This window comes from Jatropha curcas, chromosome 2, assembly GCF_041381405.1.
Source record: "Jatropha curcas cultivar XTBG-Jc1 chromosome 2, XTBG_Jcur_1.0, whole genome shotgun sequence".
Classification (NCBI taxonomy): Eukaryota; Viridiplantae; Streptophyta; class Magnoliopsida; order Malpighiales; family Euphorbiaceae; genus Jatropha; species Jatropha curcas.
Window position 1 is genome coordinate 33083124 of NC_143152.1, and position 23438 is coordinate 33106561.

Sequence of the window (23438 nt, forward strand, 5' to 3'; positions counted from 1 at the left end):
GAGTATTCGAAAATCACAAGGTAATGAATGGTTATTCGGGTCGGGCTATTGGGCAGAGTCCACAAGTTGATGGCCGTGAAAACTGTCTAGTCGAACGTCCACTAGACTCCACCGAAATCATGGATATACGTAAATTACTAAAAAATAAAAAGTGAAAATGACATGCACGTGACGACATAAAAGGTGTCTAAAACCAATTATTTTGTTTCCTTTTCGTAGTTGTTAATAAAAAATTAAGCTGCTAATACGTTACTACAAAGCAATGATTATAACATCACTCTTTCCCATTACTACATATATATATATATATATATATATGCTGCAATGAAATTAAAAATAAGAAAAATAATTATTTAATCATTGAAGTTTGCCATATTGTTTAACAATATTAATTAATAGTCATGAGATTTACTTCATTCTGTCTAAAAATATAATATTTTCTCTATTTTTTTATGAAAAGACCAATATACCCATGATTATCCTTCTTCCTTTCCATGTATCTGTCATTAGAACTGATTCAATAACTTTTAATATAAAAAAAAAAAAATTCCATGAGATGGAAAACAAATTTCAGGCTCATGCCTAATTGTGAAGAACATTCCACAAACTTTCAAGTCCAAAATTTCTTTAGTCACCATATTTTCAACTTGAGACCACTCAAGAATCTTTCTCCATTTGTCCAAATAGTGTAGATCTAGGTACCGATGCGAAGAGATTGAGCATGGCAGCTGTCCATGAGCTTGCCGCCTTGAATCTTCTCAGGAAAATCGGGAAAGTTCTCAACCTCGGAGGTGGTGAAGAGCTGGCCACCAGATTCAATGTCGTTGGGCATCCAGCCTTCGAAAAGTATGGGCTTGAGTTTTGCCTTAGCAGCATAGACGCGGCAATGCGAGCGGCAGGACCGTCAGTAGTCAAAGGATGTCTGGAATCTTCTCCTTGTTGATTGTGATCTTCAGTTTAATGCATACCTATTGTTTTTGTAATTAATTTAATTTCTTTTGTTCTGGTGTGTTTTTCATCATGCACTTTGTTTTGTGTTTTTTATTTTTTGGTATTAAAAGATATTAAATATGTTTTGATGGCATGCAAAAGGGAAGGAGGAAAAAGATAAATGTGGTCGGGTATTTTAGACTTTTCATGTAAAATTAACGGAAAAAATATCACTTTTAAGAGTGAGTAATCAAAGAATGCAAACTTGACGATTACTAATTAATATTACCAAATAGCATAGATGAGATGACTAATTTAATAAAACATCACGGATTAAATAATTATTTTCTGTTAATAAAGATAAATTGAAAGTCGGCTATTCTCTACTTGCATTATAAGTGTCTTTTAGAATTATTATGAAATGATTGAATAAACAATTAAATAATCTCAATTTGTTTAAAAGTAATTATAATAAACTAAATCATCTTTTGACTAATTCTTTAAATAATTGTACTTATTAGGTGGATGAAAAAGTTAGGCAAAGTTGGAAAAAAAAAAAATGTTTCTTTATTTTTTTAAAATGAGAAATGCTAAGAGGGAGACAAAAAAAATAAAACTCTTAAGAAGACACTTACAATGGAATATGGAGGTAGGATGGAAGCTAGACAATAATTTTAGGATACTCATCTCGCTTTAATTTGAAGATACGAGTATTTATAAAATGAATTTTAAATGAATATGGACAATAAAATTACTATCCCGTAATGGAAATAAATAAAATCTCAGTATATATTTCAGCACACTTGTTATATTAAACGATTGGACATAGTTTATTTGCACATGTTCTAGTCATTATTAATAAAAAATATATGTATTTTAATAAGTTTAGATTTAAATTGTTTAAATTTTACAAACAATCTACTCGTTGAATGGATATTTTAAACGGATTTAGACGAATAAAAATAATAAAATTCCAAATAAATATTAGAATAAGAAGTTTAAAGTTTCACAAGTATTGGCTCTGCTTCCAAACCTAAATCGATAACATATTTAGTTTTTTGGAACTAAATTATAAAGATTTAATTAATATATCTACAAAATAAAATAGATGAAATTACAATTATAATCAAAATTAGGTACTCTGTCCTAAAAACAAAGACCAAATTAGTTGGTGTATCTTTATATCTGACGCGTACCACCATTAAAGAAATGGGTCAAATTCCCAAAAAGCATTCAAAAAAGGGCAAAAAGATAAAACACTTAAGTTTTTTTTTTTTTTTTTTTCCCAACAATAATGAAGATAAAGGCTTCTTTTTACATTTAAAAGTTATTTTGAATATTGCACTAAAAAAAAGCATTTGCTATCATCATTAAAAAAAAAAAAAAAAAAACCTGTGCTTTATTATTTTTTGTTTTTGATTGAGTTTTGGATCAAGCTCTCAATCAATTGCAATTGGTGTTTCCTTTGACTCCTCCATAATGTCTTTTCATTTTTTTTTTAAATTATTGATAGGACTTTAATTATAGTACTTTCAATTAATTGGGACGGTCGATTCATTAAAATTGACGGTTTTTATTTCGAAACCTCATTATTATAATTAAAATCATTATTTTATTTGTTGATTTATTAAATTAAAATTTGATATGACTCCACAGGTCACTTTTTATTTATTTATTATTATTATTAGAAACAGAAATTATAGTTCAATTCGAAATTAAAATTATCAATTGTAGTTCGAACCAAACTCGTGACAGGCACGTGACCCTTTATTATTATTATTATTATTATGTGTGTGTGTTGCTTTCCCAAAAAAAAAAAAAAAAAAGTGTGTGTATGTTTGTTGAACAGGACCATAATTTCTAATTGGGCTGGCCCCGGCCTTGATGGGGGACGACAAACCGTCAACGGTGTTGTACTTTGGATATAGGCCTTTGACTCCAGGCAAGTCGAAATGGATCCAAATACCTACTTAAGCCCATTCATTTTAATTGGTTGGGATAGGCAGCCATACAAGGCCCGTTTAAGTATTGACCAGCTGAACGGTTTTGGTCCACCTCTCTAGCAACAAATATAAATAAGAGAAAAAATTAGTTATTTTTATTTGAGAAGATAAGGAAGAAAAACTATTTTTCTTTTAAGTTTTTATCCCTAAATCAGAAAAAAAATAATAATAAGGCATCTTTTGTTTCAAAAAAATAAATTTAAAAAAATTTAAAAAATTCTATAAAGTGGAGGGTTTTAAACAAAAATGATTTTTTAAAAGAAGAAATTAGTTCGATTATCACCGTTATTATTGATTATATTGTTGTCAACTATCATTATATTATTGTCGACCACTACCAATAATTCATTGACAATTGCGATAAAATTTAAATTCAATTTATTGTATTTAAGCGAAATTAATATTACTAAGATGATTGAAGTTTTGAGAAATTTTAGTATTTCACTCTCGGTTTAAAACTTTTTTTTTTCTTAAAAAAAAAAATTGTACTGTTAAAGACGAGTGACCCCTTCAGGAATTCTCCTATTGCATCTCTCATTTTGAACTCTTGAAAAAAAAAAAAAAAAACTTCTATTTATTTCTATTTTAAATTAATATTTGAAAAATTTTCTTTCAATTTCTCAGATTTTGATCCAACCTATTATTGTCTGGGCAGTGGCCAACACTAGTAAATAGCTGGTCTTGCACTTGCACACGTCACATGGTATTGTCTAAAACCTTTCAGGCACAAAACCTAATCTCCTGCTGAGATCTACACGCAAACTCATACTGTCCCACTCTCACAATCTCTCCCCTTTCCTTTTCTTTTCGTAAAAAAACACGAAAGCTAAAAGCAAAAATACAAAATCTCCACTCTCCACGTAGCTTATTTGGCCAACAACGCGCACTACACAACAGTAAAACGCACTTCCTTTACTTCACTTTACCAATGGCTTCTCCATTTCCATTCTCTCAACCTCTCCTTCTTCTTCTGCTTATTGTTATTACTTCATTTTCTTTCACTTTGGTGGCTTCTCAATGCAAGAACTCGCCTGTCATCTTCAACTTTGGGGATTCAAATTCCGACACCGGTGGACTAACCGCCGGTCTTGGCTTTCCTGTAAATCTTCCAAATGGTCGCTTATTCTTCCACCGGTCAACCGGTAGATTGTCTGATGGACGTCTTTTGATCGACTTCCTCTGTAAGTGCCACATTCGCATTTTCTTTTTCTCTGTCACTGATTCTGAAAGTCTTGATTGGTTTGAATTTAATGGTAGCCGTACTCCAAATAAATTTAATTTGTGGAAAGCTAAGACTTGTACTTTATCTTCTTCATTACTGCAGTTCAAATTTCAAAAATGCTGACCATTCTGACGGGTTAGCGTTTACAAAATTTTTTAAATCTGTGCAGGTCAGAGTTTGAATGCTAGTTTTCTAAACCCATATCTGGACTCATTGGCGGGCTCAAGGTTCAGTAATGGTGTAAACTTTGCCGTTGTGGGATCTTCAACTCTTCCAAAGTTTGTTCCTTTTTCATTGAACATTCAAATTATGCAGTTCCTTCATTTCAAAGCTCGAGCCCTTGAACTTGTCAATGCTGGTAATGACTCATTTTTCATTATCTTTTTCTTTTGGCATGTCTATGTTTAGCCGTTGCATTAGAATCCATCCTGTGACCCAATATCTGCTTTATAGTTAGCTAGTGAGAGTATCAAACATGATAGACATTGTTATGCAGAAACTTAAGAAAATGCTATTTACTTGGTTTTTAGGTTCACAAAATTTGATCAGCGATGATGGGTTTCAGAATGCACTTTACATGATTGACATTGGTCAAAATGACATTGCTGATTCATTTTCTAAAAATCTATCCTATGTTCAAGTGGTCAAAAGGATTCCATCCTTTATTCAAGAAATAGAGAATGCCATGAAGGTAACTTAAGTAATCCCTGTGGTATTATTGTCAAATGTTATCCAAATTGCTGCTTGTGCTATCAAGATTCTGCACTAAAAGGAATTTTCCTTTTCATATCAATTAGACTTTATATGATCATGGAGGAAGGAAATTCTGGATACATAACACCGGGCCATTAGGTTGCCTCCCTCAAAAACTTGCATTAACTAAGACAAAGGATTTGGATTCACACGGATGTATTTCAAGTTATAACAGTGCTGCAAGATTGTTCAATGAAGGATTGCGTCGTGCATGCCAAAGAATGAGGTCTCAATTGACAGGTGCAACTATAGTCTATGTAGATATATATTCCATCAAGTATGACCTCATTGCTAACTCCTCCAAATATGGTAAGCTAACTAATGTTCTTTTTCCTTTTTCGTTTTTTTGCTTGCAAGTACTTTTTGATTGTGAAGATGGAAGATAATACAATAGACGCTTAACTTCAGTGAAACCATTAGGCATCGATTAGTTATTTCGATGTTTTGCATTCTTGATTGTGTTTGATAACGAGTACATGACATCGAACACGATTCCAATGCATTCTAATATGAAATCTCACATGACTTTCTCAAGCTTGGCTTTTTTAACAAATGAGTATGAAATCTTGTTCTGGTTTGCTTGCAGCCCTGTTCTTGGTTTTAAAAATTTGTAGAAGGAGATGAAGTGTATGCAAATTGCTATCATATGAACCATATTTCAAGATAATCTTTGCAAGAACTGCGACTTTCGAGTAACTGCATTGGTTTAATTTTGCAATTTGATAATTGCAGGTTTTTCAAATCCACTAATGGCATGTTGTGGCTATGGAGGTCCTCCATACAATTACAATATAGGGGTAACTTGTGGTCAACCTGGCTATCATGTTTGTGATGGAAAATCCCCATCTGTAAGCTGGGATGGGATCCATTACACTGAAGCTGCTAATGCTATTCTGGCTACCAAAGTTCTTTCCACAGCTTATTCTTCACCGCGTTTGTCGTTTGATTTCTTTTGTCGCAATTGATTTTCATTTGTTGTTCTAGTTCAATTGAAAGAAAATCTTTTGAACTTGATAGTTTAAATTCTGAGTTCCAACTTATTTGAAACCAATTAAATATTAGTATCAGCCAATCAGACGTGGTCTGCTCTTGAGTTCGAGTCCCATATTGTGTTGTATAGCTAGTAGTGTTATTTTGGCATATTAAAATCTTTCAATAAATTAAAAAAAATTATGTATTAAATATAATAAGGTAATATCAATCAAATATATTAGTTGATAAATTTATAATAAATACATACACAAACAAGCATGCATGTAAATGTGTTTCAATATAATTTGTTGTCGTATAATAAGATCATATAATTTGATTATTTGGATTTTTTTCAAATTGATAAATTACAAAGTTTGATGAATAATTTTTTTTTTACAAATTTTTTTCGTAAAAAATAATATGTATTTAATTATAAGTTATAACTAAAGAATAAATATTCATATTTAAATTAATTATTTCATTGCAGAAAAATTTAAGAAAAAATGTTGTAATAAAAAAATGACCGAATAAAATATCATTTAGCTCTTATTTAAATGAAATAAAATAATAAATTGGAGAAGGAAGATTTGAAAAATGTGATCCCAGCTAAAATCAAAGAATATCAATTTTCCTTCCATTGAAGGAAAACTTTCCCTTGATCGGAGAACGACCCTCTACCTTTTCCTATCCTCCTCGCCTTCTGTATTTCTCAACAATATTTCAGAACTACTATCAAAAAAAAAAAAAAAAAAAAAAAAAAAAAAAAAAAAAAAAAGAAGAAAGTCTAGCTTAAGCTGATACGTAGCCTCTTTCCCGCGGTTTTTCTTTTAATTGCTGGTCCATTAAAAGCAACTGAGAAATTAATAATCAAAAAGTCAAATTTCAGTGTTCTCTTTTGGTGAGTACTCTAATCTCTCCTGTCCTGTTCTTCATCATCCATGCGGTTTCTGATTGTTCCTCGTAGAACCTACTGCGCAAGTTTATTTGCAGTATCCTCCAATTCCCAGATTTCACATTTCGCCCGTATTGGCCAAATTGGCAGAGCTCGAAGAATATTTGATGAATTGCCAAACAAAAGCATTATTTCCTGGAATGCAATTGTTGCTGGCTACTTCCAAAACAAGCAGCCTTGTGAGGCCCAGAGTTTGTTTGATAAAATGCCTGAAAGAAACACGGTTTCTTGGAATGGATTGATTTCTGGGTATATTAAGAATGGAATGATTAATGAGGCGAGGAAAGTGTTTGATAGTATGCCAGAGAGAAATGTAATTTCGTGGACTGCCATGGTCAGGGGTTACGTGCAAGAGGGAATGATAAACGAAGCAGAATCACTCTTTTGGGCAATGCCTGAGAAGAATGTGATTTCTTGGACAGTGATGTTAGGTGGTTTGGTTGAAGATGGACGTGTCAGTGAAGCCCGAAGCCTTTTTGATATGATGCCGGAGAAAGATGTTGTTGCTAGGACTAATATGATTGGAGGGTTGTGCACGGATGGAAGATTAAGTGAAGCAAGAGAAATTTTTGACGAGATGCCAAAAAGGAATGTCGTTGCTTGGACTACTATGATTAGTGGGTATGCAACGAATAACAGGGTGGATGTAGCTAGGAAGTTGTTTGAAGTAATGCCGGATAAGAATGAGGTGACATGGACAGCAATGTTGATGGGATATACTCGGAGTGGGAGGATTGAGGAAGCTGCTGAACTTTTTGAGGCAATGCCTGTGAAGCCGATTGCTGCATGTAATGAGATGATTATGGGATTTGGACGGAATGGGGAGGTAGGAAGAGCAAGATGGGTATTTGATCAAATGAGGGAGAAGGATGATGGGACATGGAATGCCATGATCAAGGTTTATGAGAGAAAAGGATTTGAATTGGAAGCCCTTGACTTGTTTCGTTTGATGCAAAGAGTAGGAGTGAGGCCAACTTTCCCATCTATGATAAGCATTCTTTCTGTCTGTGGTAGCTTGGCAAGTCTTGACCATGGTAGACAGATTCATGCACAGTTGTTAAGATCCCAGTTTGATTCTGATGTGTATGTTTCCTCTGTTTTGATAACGATGTACATTAAATGTGGTGATCTTGTGAAGGCAAAAATGTTGTTTGATAGGTTTACTATGAAGGATACAGTTATGTGGAATTCGATTATTACAGGCTATGCACAGCATGGTTTTGGAAATGAAAGTTTACAAGTTTTTAATGAGATGATCTCTTCAGGCATTGCACCTGATGAGATTACCTTTATTGGAGTTCTGACAGCATGTAGTTACAGTGGGAAAGTTACAGAAGGTGTTGAAATTTTTGAGTCAATGAAATCTAGATATCTAGTGGATCCAAGAACTGAGCATTATGCTTGCACGGTGGATCTACTTGGTCGAGCAGGAAGGCTAAATGAGGCAATGAGTTTAATTGAAAGGATGCCTATGGAACCAGATGCTATTGTGTGGGGGGCTTTATTAGGAGGATGCAGAACCCACATGAAGTTAGATTTGGCTGAAGTTGCTGCAAAGAAGCTTCTGGAGCTTGAGCCAGAAAATGCAGGGCCTCACATCTTGCTATCAAATATCTATGCATCCCAAGGAAGATGGGGGAACGTTGCCGCAACGAGGAAATCCATGAGAGCAAAGAATTTAAGCAAATCACCTGGTTGTAGCTGGATTGAAGTAGAAAAGAAAGTGCATATGTTTACTGGGGGAGATAGCACAAGCCATCCTGAGCATGCAATGATATTGAAAATGTTAGAGAAATTAGGTACATTATTAAGAGAAATTGGATATTGTCCTGATGGTAGCTTTGTGCTACATGATGTGGATGAGGAAGAGAAGGTTCATAGCTTACGTTATCACAGTGAGAAATTAGCCGTTGCATATGGCCTTTTGAAGCTGCCTGAAGGGATGCCTATTCGGGTCATGAAAAACCTTCGCGTTTGTGGGGATTGTCATTCCGCAATTAAGTTGATAGCTAAAGTGACGAGAAGGGAGATTATTTTGAGAGATGCTAATAGATTCCATCATTTTAAGGATGGCTTGTGTTCATGCAGGGATTACTGGTGACTGGCAATCACAGGGATTTTGGGCAAAATGTTAACGAGGCAGCAGAATCCTGAATAGCTAGCAGCATTCAATCAGAATCTGGAAAAGCAATCCTCATGTTCATACTTCATACATGCCTTTACTGCTGGAAAGAGGGAAAGTTGTCTAAGCTCAAGCAGAAGCAAAACAGTTAGTCTTTTTATCAGATTTCTCGTATGATGATTCATCCAATGTCAGGAAGCTGAGACTATGAGTTGAAGAGTTAATAGAACTTGATAAATCCGAAGTTTATAGTCTGTTTTCCCATATGTATTGAAGAATCCAAAAGAAACAGAAATTCATTAGATGTAAAATAACCTCTTACCTTGAAAAGGAAATTAAATCACAATCACATGGAAATTGATTTGATCCACGTTCTCGTTAACTTCAGTGACAATAATATTACCACTCTTCGTTCATATTATCAAATACCCCAACTATAATTGATATTTTGGATAATTCTCCATAAACAAAGAGGAAAATCAAATCTTTCACAAATTTTATAAGACTCATAACAGAAAATCACAACAGATATCTATCTCAAAAATTTCATGTTAAAAAACAGAGCACAGACACAAAAAACACAAGTTTATAAAGCAAGATTGAGATCTAATGCTTCTTTCTTCTCCTTCTCGTCTTCTCCTTCTTCTTTATTTGAAGAACTTGATGGATTTATGCCAGCAAAATCTTCCATTTGAAATGGAGTCCATTCAGGTAATAAATTTACCTTCTTTACCATCCTGGTTTTCTTGCGAGCTTCTAATTCGCGCAAGCTATTTGTTGAACAATGACGAGAATCTCTTAGCCTTCTAATTATGGAAAAGAATTTCTCAACTTTCTCATCATCATCATAAACCTCCTGTTCTTGTCCATGCTGTTCTGCTGCAGGAATGCTCTGTTTCTTTTTCCTCTGTTCTTCCATGGTTAGTGTAGGTTTAACCTAATCTTGTGTGACTGTTTGATGTTTCTGAAGATTGATTTTAAGTTTCGTACTTATAAAAATTGACTCAATTATAGTAGTGGGGACCTACTTAGGGTTTGAGGCCTTTTGAAGCTGTTCCAACGAGGGTGATTGAAGTGAACCAATATCCTTGCTTTTCTTTTTTCTTTTTCATTTTTTGAAAAAGTAGGCAAGAAAAATTGGTGGATGTAGGCATGGCGATTTTCCGGTTTTCTGAACCGGAATTGCCGGTTCGGAACTAAAATTGTGAGAAACTGAAATCGATTTGAATCAGAACTGGAATCGGAGGTATGCAGTTTGATTCCGGATCCAATTTTTGAGGAACTGTGAACCAGCGGTTCCAAGAACCTGTCAGAATTGATTCAACTTGTTAGAACTAGCAGTTGCGATTGTTTGAACCGGCAGTTCCACCAGGATTTTAATAATTTTTTTTTATTTTTTCAAATATTTTTGTGAAATTTCAAAATTTATCCTCTTAACAACTATGTATAACGGCTAATTTTAAAGATATTTTGTGAAAAATTAATTTTTTAATTTACTATAAGCACGCCATTTCATTTAAAAAAAATAAATTAAGTTCAAACTCTTTTTCTAAAAAAAAAAAAGTTTACAGCTTTTTTTTTTTAATAAATAAATTATGTTAAGCCTTTTTAATTTTTTCTTTTAAGTTTTTTCTAAAGTTATTTCATAAATATTTACATTTTAAATTTTCCACAAAAAAAAAAAAGTTTCCTAACTTCTGATTTTATAACACCGAAAAACACTCGAGAACTGACTGGAAGTTCTCGACTGGAACCGTTGATTTACATAATTTACGGTCGTTTGCATTTCCCATTCAAGGCTGTCCCCACACCCAGAACATCATTTTCTTTTTCTTCTGCCGTATCTTTTCTTCTTTGATTGATATTAAAGCTGATAATCATTATTCCTTAACCCTTTCCCTCTGCATTCTTTTCAAGGACAAAAAAGGAGAAGTGGATATTGTTTCTCTAGACTAATCCTACAGTTAAAATATTTTACTTACAGTTAATGGAACATCATACACAAACTTCCAGAATTAAATGATATTCAGAAATATTATCAATTGAAATTACTCCCACTATGAAATAAGCATGCTAATTGTTAGCTATCATTCAATTACTAATTCAATATCATCTTTCAATTTTGATCACTCTAATCTTGATATTTTGTGAATAATTGAAGTTCAAACTAATCAATCATGAGCAGACCTAAGAGGGCCATGGCCTCCAAAAGATACAGAAAATTATATTTAATATCCCTCAAAGTTTAAAAAATTTCATTTGACACCCAAATAATTTTTCCTAGCTCTGTCCCTGCTGATTAAGACAAGCATCTAGCTTCACTACCGACCAGCAAGGCTGGCCAGGCTAAAATTAAAAGAAAAAAAAAAAAGGTGTTTTGTGCAAGAAGATAATATTTTGGGGTAGACTTGTGCAGTGGATCAAGATGAAGCCAAGAACCTTATGTTCACATGTACTTATGCATGATCCAAATACTTATTTATTTATTTATTTTTTGGTTTTGATTTTGATGAACTCATGACTTGTTCCTTCTAAGAAGATTTCTCTCTGTTTTACCACTTCTTCTACATGTGTTGTCTTCAAAGTCCCTTTTGAATTGCACAATGTCAATTTAGTCTAGACAATTAAGGCCAGAAGGTAGTTGAAGACTCTTTGTTGGTTGTTTAGCATATATCAGAAGATTAATCCAACTAATGGAAATAAAAGCAGTAAGTTTTTTCAACATGCAAAAGAAAGTGACCCTGTAGTTATCTCTAAAGCAATGAAATTACAGTTGGTAGTTGACTTACACATCCCTACAAGTTACAAAGAGAGATTTAGGTCTAGTTTTTCTTCTTCTTCTACTTCTTTCTTCTGATGTCCTTTTTCTCCTTCTTCTACCTTTGAGGGTCCTGCTTTATTATCCTTAAAGTCTTTTATAAAATCTTCTGGTTGAAATGATGGATGCCAAGCTGGTGCTGCTGGCTCAGCTTTCTTGTCCTCTTTCTCTCTGGATCCATTAGAGCCTCTTCTCATTTGATCAGCTATCTCTTTTGAGCTTCTAATTAAAGCAAAGAACTTCTCCATCTTTTCTTCATCATCTTCTAATCCTTTTCCTTTCTCTGGTTCTTCAATATTCTCCATCCTCCTCTTCCTTGTTTCATTCTCCATGGTGAGAGCTGCTTTTCCTCAAACCAAGAACGAAGAAAGACAGAAATATATATATATATATAAGAGAACAGAGGAAGAAGAAATAGAGTATGGAGTCTTATCTTATTGGTTGATGTTGGAGGAATATTGATAATCCATGCACATGGTTACATTACACATGCATGTATTAAAAAGTTGGGGAGGTTGGAATGCTTAGCTTAGCAACTCTCTCACCAGCTGCAGACTTTACTAATGGACTCTATATAGAGAATGGGGTCATCTCGGGGTGGTTGTATCACAAATTAAATATCAGTCATTGACATATAGATGAATTTACTAAAATATCCATAACAATAAATAAATAATAACATCTTATAGATTCTATATCTATTTTTATTAAATTTTTTACATAAATAATAAATAAACGTTGCAATTAAATATAGAAAATCAACCTGTAAATGAAAAAATTAGTCACCAATTAATTTTCTACAAATTTACTATAAACAACATGTTATGTCTCCCACTTATCTCTAGACAATAATTTATTTTTGCACAATATTGTCACATCCTCCCTAATTAATTTGCTCCTTAATATGGATGGATTTGATAAAAAGATTGATTGTTTAATAATTTGATCCTGAAATCATATATTTATTTTTGATGAATGAGATTATAATATTAGAAGTTGAATAAATCATTTTTTAATTATCAGTAAAGAGATAATACAAGTCAATTTTCACTACGAATTTAACTCTTATCGATAAAAAAATAGTAAACTAACTTATTAGTCATGACAGTGGGAAGCATTTTTCTTTAATCTTGTTTTCTCATTTTATATTCTAAAATACTAATCAGATTGCATATGATTCGCCGTGGTTCTAATTTTATTAAATTTACATAATTTCGCTAAAAAAAAATATAATTTAGTGGGGTTAGTAGAAACGGAATAGTGGTATTTTGGGGAATTTGAGATTGGGTGGTGAGTTGGCAGAATAATTGCTAATATCACACATATATTTGTCCTTTAACCTAACGAATGGTATGATATAAACGAGGTGACGCAATACACATGACATTACATTTTGTGGCGGTTTGCCGAGGAGTGCCCCTCCCTTAAAATTCTTTACGTCTTTTCAGGACCCACCTCGGTAGACTGTAGTCACCCTCATGCACCTGGCAGCTCAACCCTATGATGTTTTGAAAACATTTTTCTATATAAAATATTTTAACTGCTTTTTCTATGTATCCTTCTCATGTTTCTTTGTTTCCGTTTCGGTGCAACATAGTCTGAACCCTTCATCTACCCTTTGTTTTATTTGTCAATGGTTATGGCCAATGAAGTCTTCGTGCAAATGGTCCCTCAGCCAATGTGATACTCTGGAACTTAACAAGTTTCAACTTTCAGGTTTAGGGATTGTCCTTGTAAATGTTTAACAGGTTTCTTCTTATGAGAATAAGTGATTTTCATAGAGGGGCAAGGTAAATTATCAAGTAGCTTGCCCGATATGGCTACATTAATTGTCTGCTTTGCAGAAAGAAAAGACCCATCTGCGGAACAAAACAAACAACATTAATTACTGATTGAATAGTAGATAGATGACTCATGGTCGATGGAGTCTGAAACTTACCAAAAATGAAAATGTGTCTTAATTGTATTTGGTAGAAAGTACAGTTCAGAGTGGGCTCTGATGGTAAATAAAGTGGTTCTTTTTCGTGTCTCCCAACTACATTTCACTTTTTCAGCTAGCTCTGCGATGGGAATTGATTGACAAAGAAGAATCTTTTAATATGTAATGTGAATAAACAAATAATTGCCATACATAAAACAGCCATGTTTAAGAAATTAGTAAAAGACTAGAACCAGAAGTCTCTGCTAGTTTAAGGATTTGCATACTCCTCGGAAAGTGACTTTGGTGGAGTGGCAAAAACCTTTACCTCCTGGTCATACGGAAAAAAAAAAAAAAACATTCATTTATTAGGAGAGAAGGCAAGTGTTGTTGAATGTTGACCACTGTATCAGGCAGCAGAATCTTTGGTGAAAAAGCTTTGTCAGTCAGTCATCTGCCCACCGGACTCCATGTTTGGCCCAAAGATAGTATGCTCCAATTGGACCTCTACCCCCTAACTCATACAGCTCTGGTGCAATATTATTCTTGTCTATCTCATGGAGAATAGGAGTTAAAATATTCCATGCAGCTGCAAGCTCATCGCTTCTCATAAAGAGATGGTTGTCTCCGTCCATCACGTCAAGGAGAAGATGCTCATAAGAATCAGGCACTTCTACATTATACCTGTGGTATTTGCATGGAGAGTTAAAAGAAACATAAGAAAGTAAGAATACAAGTATGAAAAAGGTAGTTTCTATACTTGTCCTTGTAGAGCAAATTAAGTTCGGAAGCATCCAACTGCAAGCCCAGTCCTGGAATCTTATTGTTAATTCTGACTAAAATGGCTTCATCAGGTACATCGCGTAAAATCAGCTCATTCGTGGCCATATCAATGCTGTGCCCAATGCGTTCACGATAAAGATTTCCGGGGACATTATGGAACTGGATTCGTATCTCCACTCTGCAATGTATAACTCATGTTGGCAAGCAAATTTCTTTTGGTAAAATAACCAACAATGTACAGACAATAATCTACTTAGTACTTTCTCCCTCAAGATGGTAACTATCACATAAATGCAAAGCAACAGAATAATCATCCTTTCATACACCAATTCATATCATGCAAACCCTTCCTTGCATTTAATTTAGCTACCATTTGAATTCATTATTTTAGAATTAATTATAGAGTTTCTTACTTTTTAAGTACAAATATCAAAAAAATTTTGATAATATTTTAGTGTTTGGCTTCCAAATGTTCATAGTAAAATTTATGTTCGCGGGAAGAAAGCATAAGGAAACAGGTAATCTTATTGCATATTCATTCTTTACCATAGCATTATGATTATAACCCTGAAATTGTCTTGCAAGCATATCTCAAAAGAATTTTCCCAAGACAAGCATAATAACATCTGAAAATTATTTGTCAATCAAAGTCACGATTCATGAAGCAGAATATATTTGTGCCATCAAGCTAAGGATGGAAAGAAGTACGACTCTATTAGCTATATCATCAAACAATGGCAATTCCACAATTAGTCTTTCACCTGTGTTTGATGAGTCCCATGCCGGTTTTGATCAGGAAAGGCACGCCATCCCAGCGTGCATTATCAATATACAACGCAGCAGCAAAAAATGTTGGAGTCAAACTGTTCATATTTACATCAACTTTGTCTCTGGAAATAGCTTTATATTGCCCAAGGATGACATCACTAGGATCCAATCTGCGGATTGATCTTAAAACCTTGACCTGAAAAGAAACTTATTAAAATGACAGTTCAAATTTGCTAAACAGGAAGGCATTTTGCATAAAGATCAGATGCCTTTTCATTTCGAATATCTTCGCCATCTAAGCTTATGGGTGGCTCCATGGCAAGCAATGCCACTGTCTGGAATATATGACTATGCACTATATCCCGAATGATCCCATAACCGTTAAAATACCTGATATAATGAAAGCCAGATATCATATTTGAAATCCTCAGTCCACAAAATTCACTTAATTTGTTTGAAAAATGTATGAAATAGAACAATAAACTATACCAACCTTCCAGTCTGCACACTGAGATCTTCTGATAAAATAATCTGCAAAATTCACCATAATGTAGTGATTGCTTATTCTAGAAGGCGTACTTGAGTTTAATAAAACAAATATATAATCAAACAGTTGAGCTCAAGAAGAGAACACTCACCTGTATATTCCGTATATAAGTTCGGCTCCACAACGGCTCAAAGACTAGATTAGAAAACCGTAATACTGTGAGGTTCTCAATGAGGTTTCTTCCTAAAAGATGATCTATCCTGAAATGGGATAAATTCAAATCATGTATCATCAACTAGTATACTAACTGAATGCCTATTAGAAAAGACTGAGATGACACATTGAAAAAAAAGAGGGATGACTGATATGTATTGACACCTGTATAATTGCTTCTCATGAAATTTAGAAAGAAGAGCCTTAGTCAATCGATGAGAAGATGGACCATCAAATCCAAAAGGTTTCTCAATTATTATACGATTCCAGCCCCTGTGGGTTTGGGTGTTCTCAGCGAGCGATGAAGCAACATCAAGAAGCACTTCTTGTGGCACAGAAAGGTAGAATATTCTGTTTACTTCATGTCCCGCCTGCATTTGGCAAGTCATTTCAGAATCAGTTATCAAAAGAAATTCAGCTGAAGAATTGTATTATCAAAACCAGACTACCAACCTAAATAAAAAAGAAATTCAGATGAAGAATTGTATTATCAAAACCAGACTACCAACCTAAATAAATTCCTAAATTGTCAAGTGTGAGATTGCTTCAGGTATACCTCAATCTGCTCCATTCTGGCATTTAGCTTTGACATCCCTTCTCTATTGTCATAACCTCCATTAAGGTAGTAGGTCCTACTAAGAAACATCTCCATTTTGTCTCCACAGTTCTGTCTGAAACATGTTGATACCTTTATTATTGAGAGATGCTATATCAGAGAATCTAGGAAGTTTAAATAACTATGTATTTAAGCACAGACACAACTGTAATCAATTTGATTTACTAAGAACTTTCTAAAATTCAATTTTATGTGCTTTTGGATAATGGATTCAACAACTTAATACTCTCATTATAAAGCAGTTAAGATTGCAGGTCACCCACTGTAAGCATACTAATGCTCTCTCTTAAAGGTAAAGACCATAAACCATTATTGAGATACTGTATCACTATCACCATTAAGTTGGAGATATTTTCAGAGATTATAATCATGACATTCAATTGAATTACAATAAGAAGATAAAAAAGAAACTTCCAAGGCAACAAGATAACCATACTGATGATCAATGCGGCAAGTCAAAGTTGAAGCTATAATGGATCTCAGATCTTCATCTGTCAAATTCTTCCTTGAATAACCAAAGATAGCCACATCCTGCAAGCATGGAAAAATAAGACCAAAAAAAGGATAAATTTTTACCTCATCCTAAGAAAATATTACAGCCAATAAAAGAAACGCAAACTAAATAATGAATGATATTAGAGTAGCAAACTAACCTCGGGTAGAAAGCCACTGTAATACAGAGCAAATAATGCTGGAAAAATTTTCCCCCTAGCCAGCTCACCTGTAGCTCCTATGACAGCAATAGAGAGAGAAGTTGCTCTACCACCTTCAATTGGAAAACTCAAGGAATGTGCATGTGCCTGTGTCGAAGATGGAGACTCCACAGAAGCAGCTGCACTCATGCAACCATCAGGATGAAAATCAGACAAATAACCTTCAGGTTTTGGAGTTGTTTTTATGGTTCCATTGATGGAATCTACATTCAAAGCACGTATAATCTCTCTATAAATTGAACTTAAGCTCTACGCATCATTCACTTTTTAAAGCTGAAAATTTAACAAAAACATTAATTTAACTAAAATGGATTAATAAAACACATAAACACGCAAACTATAATTACATATTTAGCAATGCATCATTACTAACCACTTGGCACATTTATCTTATGGACTTCTTCAGAAATTTGTCCTGCATGTGTTGAAGTTGTTTCCAAATGATTACTTAAGTGATTCTTATCTTGATTTTTTATAGTCTTGAGTTCCTTTACATGTCTCCATTCTCTATTGCGCTGTCTAAGGCTAAGGCTCTCAAGTATTCGTAGCTTTAAGCCATGGAACCTTCGGCAGAAACTGCCAGCTCCTCCATAGAGCAGAAGGCGGCTACCTTCCACTGAACAAATATCCTCTGGCAAAACCTGCAAAAACCACCATAAGTCCATACAGCAACTTGATATTACCTCAAAAGGAAGGATTATGATGAACCCTTCAAAAAGAGGATTTCAAATATGCGTCAAACAAACGAACAACATGTTCAGAATTCCCTTGTAATCCAAAAGGAGAAAATTTAAGAAAAGATCACTTCTTGGTTGATGTCCCTTAGAGATAGAAACAGGTCCTTAGCTAGTACCTACAGCTAATCATTGTATTAAACAAAGTCTTAGATAGAATTGCAGAAGTTCTAGTTAATTTCACCCAATTATGACTCAACTTAAAACAGAACATAAAACAAAACCCATGTGATCAAAAGTTTAAGGCAAGTAAATTTGAAGTGCAAAATTTCAAACTCGCATTAGAAAAACTACAGGCCTTTTTTGATTGATTGTCACTGGACTACACAAGTATAGTAAAAAGGTCATAGCTTTACTTTTTATTTGGGTATTAGTCTCTCACCGGAAAGCTACGAGCAGAGACTTTGAGATCACCAGTGCAAAGAGGGATCTGTCTGGCAACCGAAGAAGCCGAGAAAAGCACCGATAAATGTGGAAAAGATGTCGACATCGCTATCAGCTATTAAACTGTTCTTGAGATTTTAGCAAAAGGTCTTCAAGCTTCCAAGCAACCAGCCATATGATAAAACATTTTTGACGATTGATCTGTTATGGTTATTCTGAGTAGCAGCAGAGATTGGCGGTGCAGATGGAAGCAAATTCCGGTGGTTGCTTGCTGCGGTAGCGATTTGGCTCCCTTTTTTATTTTCAACAGCAGATGATGGTTTTGGAGTAACTTACAGTCAGTAAAATCAACGGCGTCTAAAGATTGACTTGTTGGACGACAGACAAAACATCACTTCGACGTTCGTAAGGTTATCTTGTCTTTTCCTTTCTTTCCTTTTTTTCTTTTTCTTGTTGGCGGGCTTTTGGCGCTGCATTAGTGTTAGCTTTGAAGCTTGCTCTAAACTTGTTGGCCTCTTTTTTTTACATTGCATTACAGAATAAGCACTCTGCAAATCTATACTAATGATAATATGTTTTTGGAGTACATGATTTTCTTTTTCTAAATTAGGAGATATCCCTCAAAGGCCCTAACTTTTTGGTCACTCAAAAATTTCTTTTGTATTATCAAAATATGAATAATTAATTTTTCGTGATCTTTATCACGCTATTCAAGAAGCTTCATGGAGGAAATCACAAATAATCCATAAGGCCGAAGCCCATGATCCATGTTCGAACCAGGCTATGATCCTAGATAAGGAATCATAAAAGAAAACCAAGACGTGCATATTATATATATATATATATATTATTGGCTACTCCGTTACTCTATTGTTATTGGTGGATTAATAATCTGAATTAAGAATTTGATACTGACAGCTGCCTTAATCTAATTATAAACCTTTCTTTTCAATTGAATAATGGAACATGCTTATCACTTCACATGTTCATTTATTTTTATTTAGAATATATTTATTTCTTTTTCTATAAGCACCAATCAAACCTTTATAGTATCTTTACGCATTAATTATATTAGTTATTTTGAAATATTAAGTAACAGAAAATTCATTTGATTCTATGGAAATTTTTACTTGGAAAATATAAAAAACACCAATTGTGCCTATTTCTTGATCATCTTGAAAGACTTGTATTATTTTATCCAAGTTATTTGCAAATTATTTAAGTTTAATTGATTGGTAATGCACTGATAATTGAGGTTGTAATCACAAGCTTATCCTCCCCTAACCAACAGATTGATACAGACACTACGCATATATTAAAATATGGAAATAATGTACCAGTTTAGGTACAGAGAAGAAAGGATTACAATTGGATTTATTTATTTTTTTGTTCTTTGAAAGTGACCCATACAGAGCAAGGCCACATTTTCTAAAATAATATTATATATATATATATATATATATATATATATATATATATATTTTTTTTTTTTTGTCTTTCATTATTACCCATCTCTGTATCTTTCTCCTAATCTGATTGGAATCTTTACTAGTTCATTAAAGAGTTAAATCCACTTTCTATAGATAAGACTGGTGGTTGAGTCATTTCTTTTTCTCTCTTCTTCTTTTTTCTTTTTTTTTTTTTTTTTTAATTTTTCCCCTTTTTAGAAGATTACAGGTGAGAAATTTTCAAAAGCTCTTATCTTTTCTTTCTGAATTTAAAAACGCATGCTTAAATTTCCTATCTTTTGTTGATTTTAAGGCAGATTGATCAGCTGGGTATTTGATCAGTGATATTCTATTTTGGTTTTTAGCTTTAATTTTGGGGTCAGGTGGATTAATACCGATTCATTTCTTTTTGGGGTTGTTTTGTTTGTTTCTGTTATGTCGTGTGGCGTTTTATGGTGTAATAATCTATTATAGCCCCGTGTTTCTTTGATTTTGGATTGGATTAAGGGATTTGTATAATCTTTACATGGTTTTACTGTTTTAGGAAAAGGGTTATTATCAGAAGATTTTCAATTTTCCTATATAGCTTTGTTTCCTACAGAGACGTTGTCAGTTTATTGTGTTCTATCTTCAATTTGAGGCTATTGTTTCTATCACTTGGTAATTGCCTGTTAATTTTCTTGAATTACATTTTCTAATCTCTGTGCAAAGTTTCTCTACGTTAAAAATGTTTATGTCATGTGTAATAGAATTTTCCTGGGTTCAGTCTTTTGTATTTTTTTAATCTAACTGGTTGTTTAGTTAGAGCTTAATCACTATCAAACAGTAAATGGTTTATTCAAGAAGGAAAGAACATGGCAATTCGTTTAAGAATAACGAATAACATTAACTGGAGTTCTTATATGAACTTAATTTTATCTTTTGTTCATGCAGGTCCTTGGATTTTGGTTTCAGATTTTATGCTGTAGTAAAATTTAAGTTTAAACAGTCAAGTAATAATGGGGTCAGAAGGGCCTCCGGCCGTAACAATACATGTGACAGGATTTAAGAAATTTCATGGAGTTTCAGAGAATCCAACTGAGACCATTGTCAGTAATCTTAGTGAGTACATGAAGAAGAAGGGTTTACCAAAAGGTGTGATACTGGGGAGTTGTAGCGTTCTTGAAACTGCAGGACAAGGAGCAATTATTCCCCTTTACCAGACGTTGCAAACTGCCATAAACACTAAAGATACTGAATCTGCAAGTTCTGGGAGAATTATTTGGGTTAGTTGATCATGTGTCTCATAATTACTTAGTCCCATTCGCCTTTTGTGATGATTCTTTCTGAATTACTTAGCTTTGATTATTGATTGATTACATTTTGCCATATTTCCCTTTAGCTACATTTTGGGGTTAATAGTGGGGCAACAAGATTTGCCATCGAGCATCAAGCTGTCAACGAAGCTACTTTTCGGTGTCCTGATGAGATGGGATGGAAACCACAGGTTAGACATATCTCTGAGGTCTTTTTTTTATTACTATGATGTCCTAAGTTTATTTTCTCCATTTTCCTAATGAGGATTCCATTTCATTGGATTTATATCATTTTATGCAGAAAGTACCTATTATTCCGTCAGATGGTGGAATTTCACGAGTACGAGAGGTAAATGGATTTTATGATATCCTTTATTGCTGGAAAGTAGATCATATGTTTCGGATAAACAGAAATCAATCAATTATGATCATGATTTCCTATGGACTTTTTGTTATGACATAGGAAGGTTTTTTCCATTTCTTAGGCTTTATCTATATATTTGAGGCTACTTCCTTTTCCAGTGTTTCCTTTCTTATCTATGGAACCGAAGTTACTAATAATGCACGGCAACTTCTCCTGTCACTATTTTACAATTAATTGGTAACATACTGAGTAGAATGAGGGTACCGAGTGAGTATTCGACAGTACGAGGGAATCTACCTGCAATATTAACTTGGAATGATGTATTGTTTTCAGCTCAAAAGCTAAAAACTAGATACCATGCAGTTCAATAAAACGCACCCTCGCTTTGCTGTCAATGAGTTGTTTCATTTATAGTGCACTTTGTTTCGTTAATGGTTGTTTTTATGTTTTGTGTCTCCGTAGTAGGTTCGAGGAGTTACCATCACAATTTTAACCTTCTTAACATGCAAATGGAAGGAAATGAATTGAAAACTTTCATGTCATACCGATTTGGACTGAATGGCTGATGTGATATAAATACATCCCAAGATTGCCTCTATTTGTTGCCTCTCTGCATCAAACATTGCAATTGGATTAGTTGGAAGAGCTAGTAACTACTGAAATCAGTATCTGTTTTATTATATGATCCTCTACTGTGGCATCTCTTCTTCCTCTTTATTCTGACCTTAAGTTAACTTAGAACTGAAGTCACAAGCTTTATGTGCCTTGAAATGTAAACGAGATTCTTTTTGCATGCATCGTTCAGAGTGGTTTAAAATATTACTTTCAGCATCAACTTTTTCTGCACTATCATTTAGAGATTCTCAAAATTTTAAAGTTCCATGAAAAGACATCTGTCTATTTTGAGAAAATTTAGAAAATAAAATATATATCACCAGTATTGTTAGTTAAATTAGAAGTAGCCTCAACTGGATCGTGCTGTTGCACGGCAATGGTTACTCTTTATCGGGGTACAAATTTCGTATGTGACTCTATCCTCACCTCTGTTTAATTATGTTACAAGTATTTAATATTTTCACTGCATACAGACAACTCTTCCCGTTGAGGAGATTACTAAGGCTTTGGCAAAGAAAGGTTATGAAGTTATGGCCTCCGACGATGCTGGCCGGTTTGTCTGCAATTATGTGTATTACCACTCCCTTCGCTTTGCAGAGCAAAATGGAATCAAGTCCCTCTTCGTGCATGTTCCTCTCTTCTTAACCATTGATGAAGAAACCCAAATGCAATTTGCAGCTTCCTTGTTGGAGGTACTTGCTTCTTTATATTAGTGATCTATCGGCATCCATTTACATGTTTATGTCTAGGATCTTATAAGCTTGTATTGCGATTGACCATGCTTGTGAAAGTGGATGGATGCCTGTACTGAATTGCTTAATAACAGATGAGTGTATTTGAATGAAAGAAAAATGTGCTTGTGGTGGATATTGCAACTTCTGGAGTCTGGACTTCTCTTGCCATTATCAAAAGATTTTGGCCACTCATTAAAAGGTTTCTTGAAATCTTGTGTTAATAATGAATAAGATATCAGTTTCTTTAGAGCATATGTATTTATTGCTTCTTTCTATGCGTTCCTCAGTTTGCAAAATTTTGAATGTCTTTTATTGCTAGATTTCGATATGCAATTCGACTGAATATTGCATGCATTATGGATTTCCTTGGGTATTATTTTCGTTTTTGGTACGTTATAAATTCTTAAGAGGAAAAGAAGGTATAAAATTCATTTCAGTGAATATTTATACCATGTCCTCTGTCGAAATAGAAATGAAAATACGATAAAAACTACTGTATAACTAGTCGTTTCAGTAAGAACCTAAACAAGAATTATTGGCAGAGAGCTACTCCGGGACAAGCTTATGCACTAAGCCACTAACCCTGCCATCGGC

The 23438-nt window shown here is 33.9% G+C and overlaps 6 protein-coding genes across 7 annotated transcripts; 3 read left to right on the forward strand and 3 right to left on the reverse strand.

Moving 5' to 3' along the window:
* Positions 1-3694: 3694 nt before the first annotated feature.
* LOC105647397 (GDSL-like Lipase/Acylhydrolase superfamily protein) lies at positions 3695-6013 on the forward strand. The gene is made up of 5 exons (XM_012233462.3): positions 3695-4114; positions 4325-4513; positions 4686-4846; positions 4953-5217; positions 5641-6013. The coding sequence occupies exons 1-5, from the start codon at positions 3862-3864 to the stop codon at positions 5871-5873; spliced, it is 1101 nt and encodes a 366-aa protein (XP_012088852.1). The 5' UTR covers positions 3695-3861; the 3' UTR covers positions 5874-6013.
* Positions 6014-6674: 661 nt separating this feature from the next.
* Positions 6675-9073, forward strand: LOC105647396 (pentatricopeptide repeat-containing protein At1g56690, mitochondrial). Its single transcript, XM_012233460.4, has one exon. It carries the CDS (start codon positions 6819-6821, stop codon positions 8931-8933), a length of 2115 nt encoding a protein of 704 aa, XP_012088850.1. The 5' UTR covers positions 6675-6818; the 3' UTR covers positions 8934-9073.
* A 269-nt stretch (positions 9074-9342) lies between these two features.
* On the reverse strand, positions 9343-9989 carry LOC149498671 (uncharacterized). The gene has a single exon (XM_089717791.1). The coding sequence runs from the start codon at positions 9871-9873 to the stop codon at positions 9541-9543; it is 333 nt and encodes a 110-aa protein (XP_089573917.1). The 5' UTR covers positions 9874-9989; the 3' UTR covers positions 9343-9540.
* Positions 9990-11678: 1689 nt separating this feature from the next.
* On the reverse strand, positions 11679-12254 carry LOC105647395 (hypothetical protein). Its single transcript, XM_012233459.4, has one exon. It carries the CDS (start codon positions 12102-12104, stop codon positions 11757-11759), a length of 348 nt encoding a protein of 115 aa, XP_012088849.1. The 5' UTR covers positions 12105-12254; the 3' UTR covers positions 11679-11756.
* A 1594-nt stretch (positions 12255-13848) lies between these two features.
* G6PD4 (glucose-6-phosphate dehydrogenase 4) lies at positions 13849-18928 on the reverse strand. 2 transcript variants are annotated; one of them, XM_020684728.3, is made up of 12 exons: positions 18387-18928; positions 17644-17911; positions 17211-17473; positions 16994-17088; positions 16498-16612; positions 16107-16312; positions 15880-15988; positions 15735-15772; positions 15511-15631; positions 15235-15437; positions 14451-14651; positions 13849-14374 (listed from the first exon to the last, which is right to left on the reverse strand). In XM_020684728.3, exons 1-12 carry the CDS (start codon positions 18492-18494, stop codon positions 14137-14139), a joined length of 1965 nt encoding a protein of 654 aa, XP_020540387.1. In that variant the 5' UTR covers positions 18495-18928; the 3' UTR covers positions 13849-14136. The 2 variants fall into 2 exon arrangements, with proteins under 2 accessions (XP_020540387.1, XP_012088848.1); XM_012233458.4 differs by having other exon boundaries at positions 17211-17389; positions 18387-18924.
* A 978-nt stretch (positions 18929-19906) lies between these two features.
* LOC105647392 (Peptidase C15, pyroglutamyl peptidase I-like protein) lies at positions 19907-23096 on the forward strand. Its single transcript, XM_012233456.4, has 5 exons — positions 19907-20065; positions 20770-21101; positions 21218-21322; positions 21433-21480; positions 22584-23096. Exons 2-5 carry the CDS (start codon positions 20835-20837, stop codon positions 22821-22823), a joined length of 660 nt encoding a protein of 219 aa, XP_012088846.1. The 5' UTR covers positions 19907-20065; positions 20770-20834; the 3' UTR covers positions 22824-23096.
* The last annotated feature ends 342 nt before the right edge of the window (positions 23097-23438 follow it).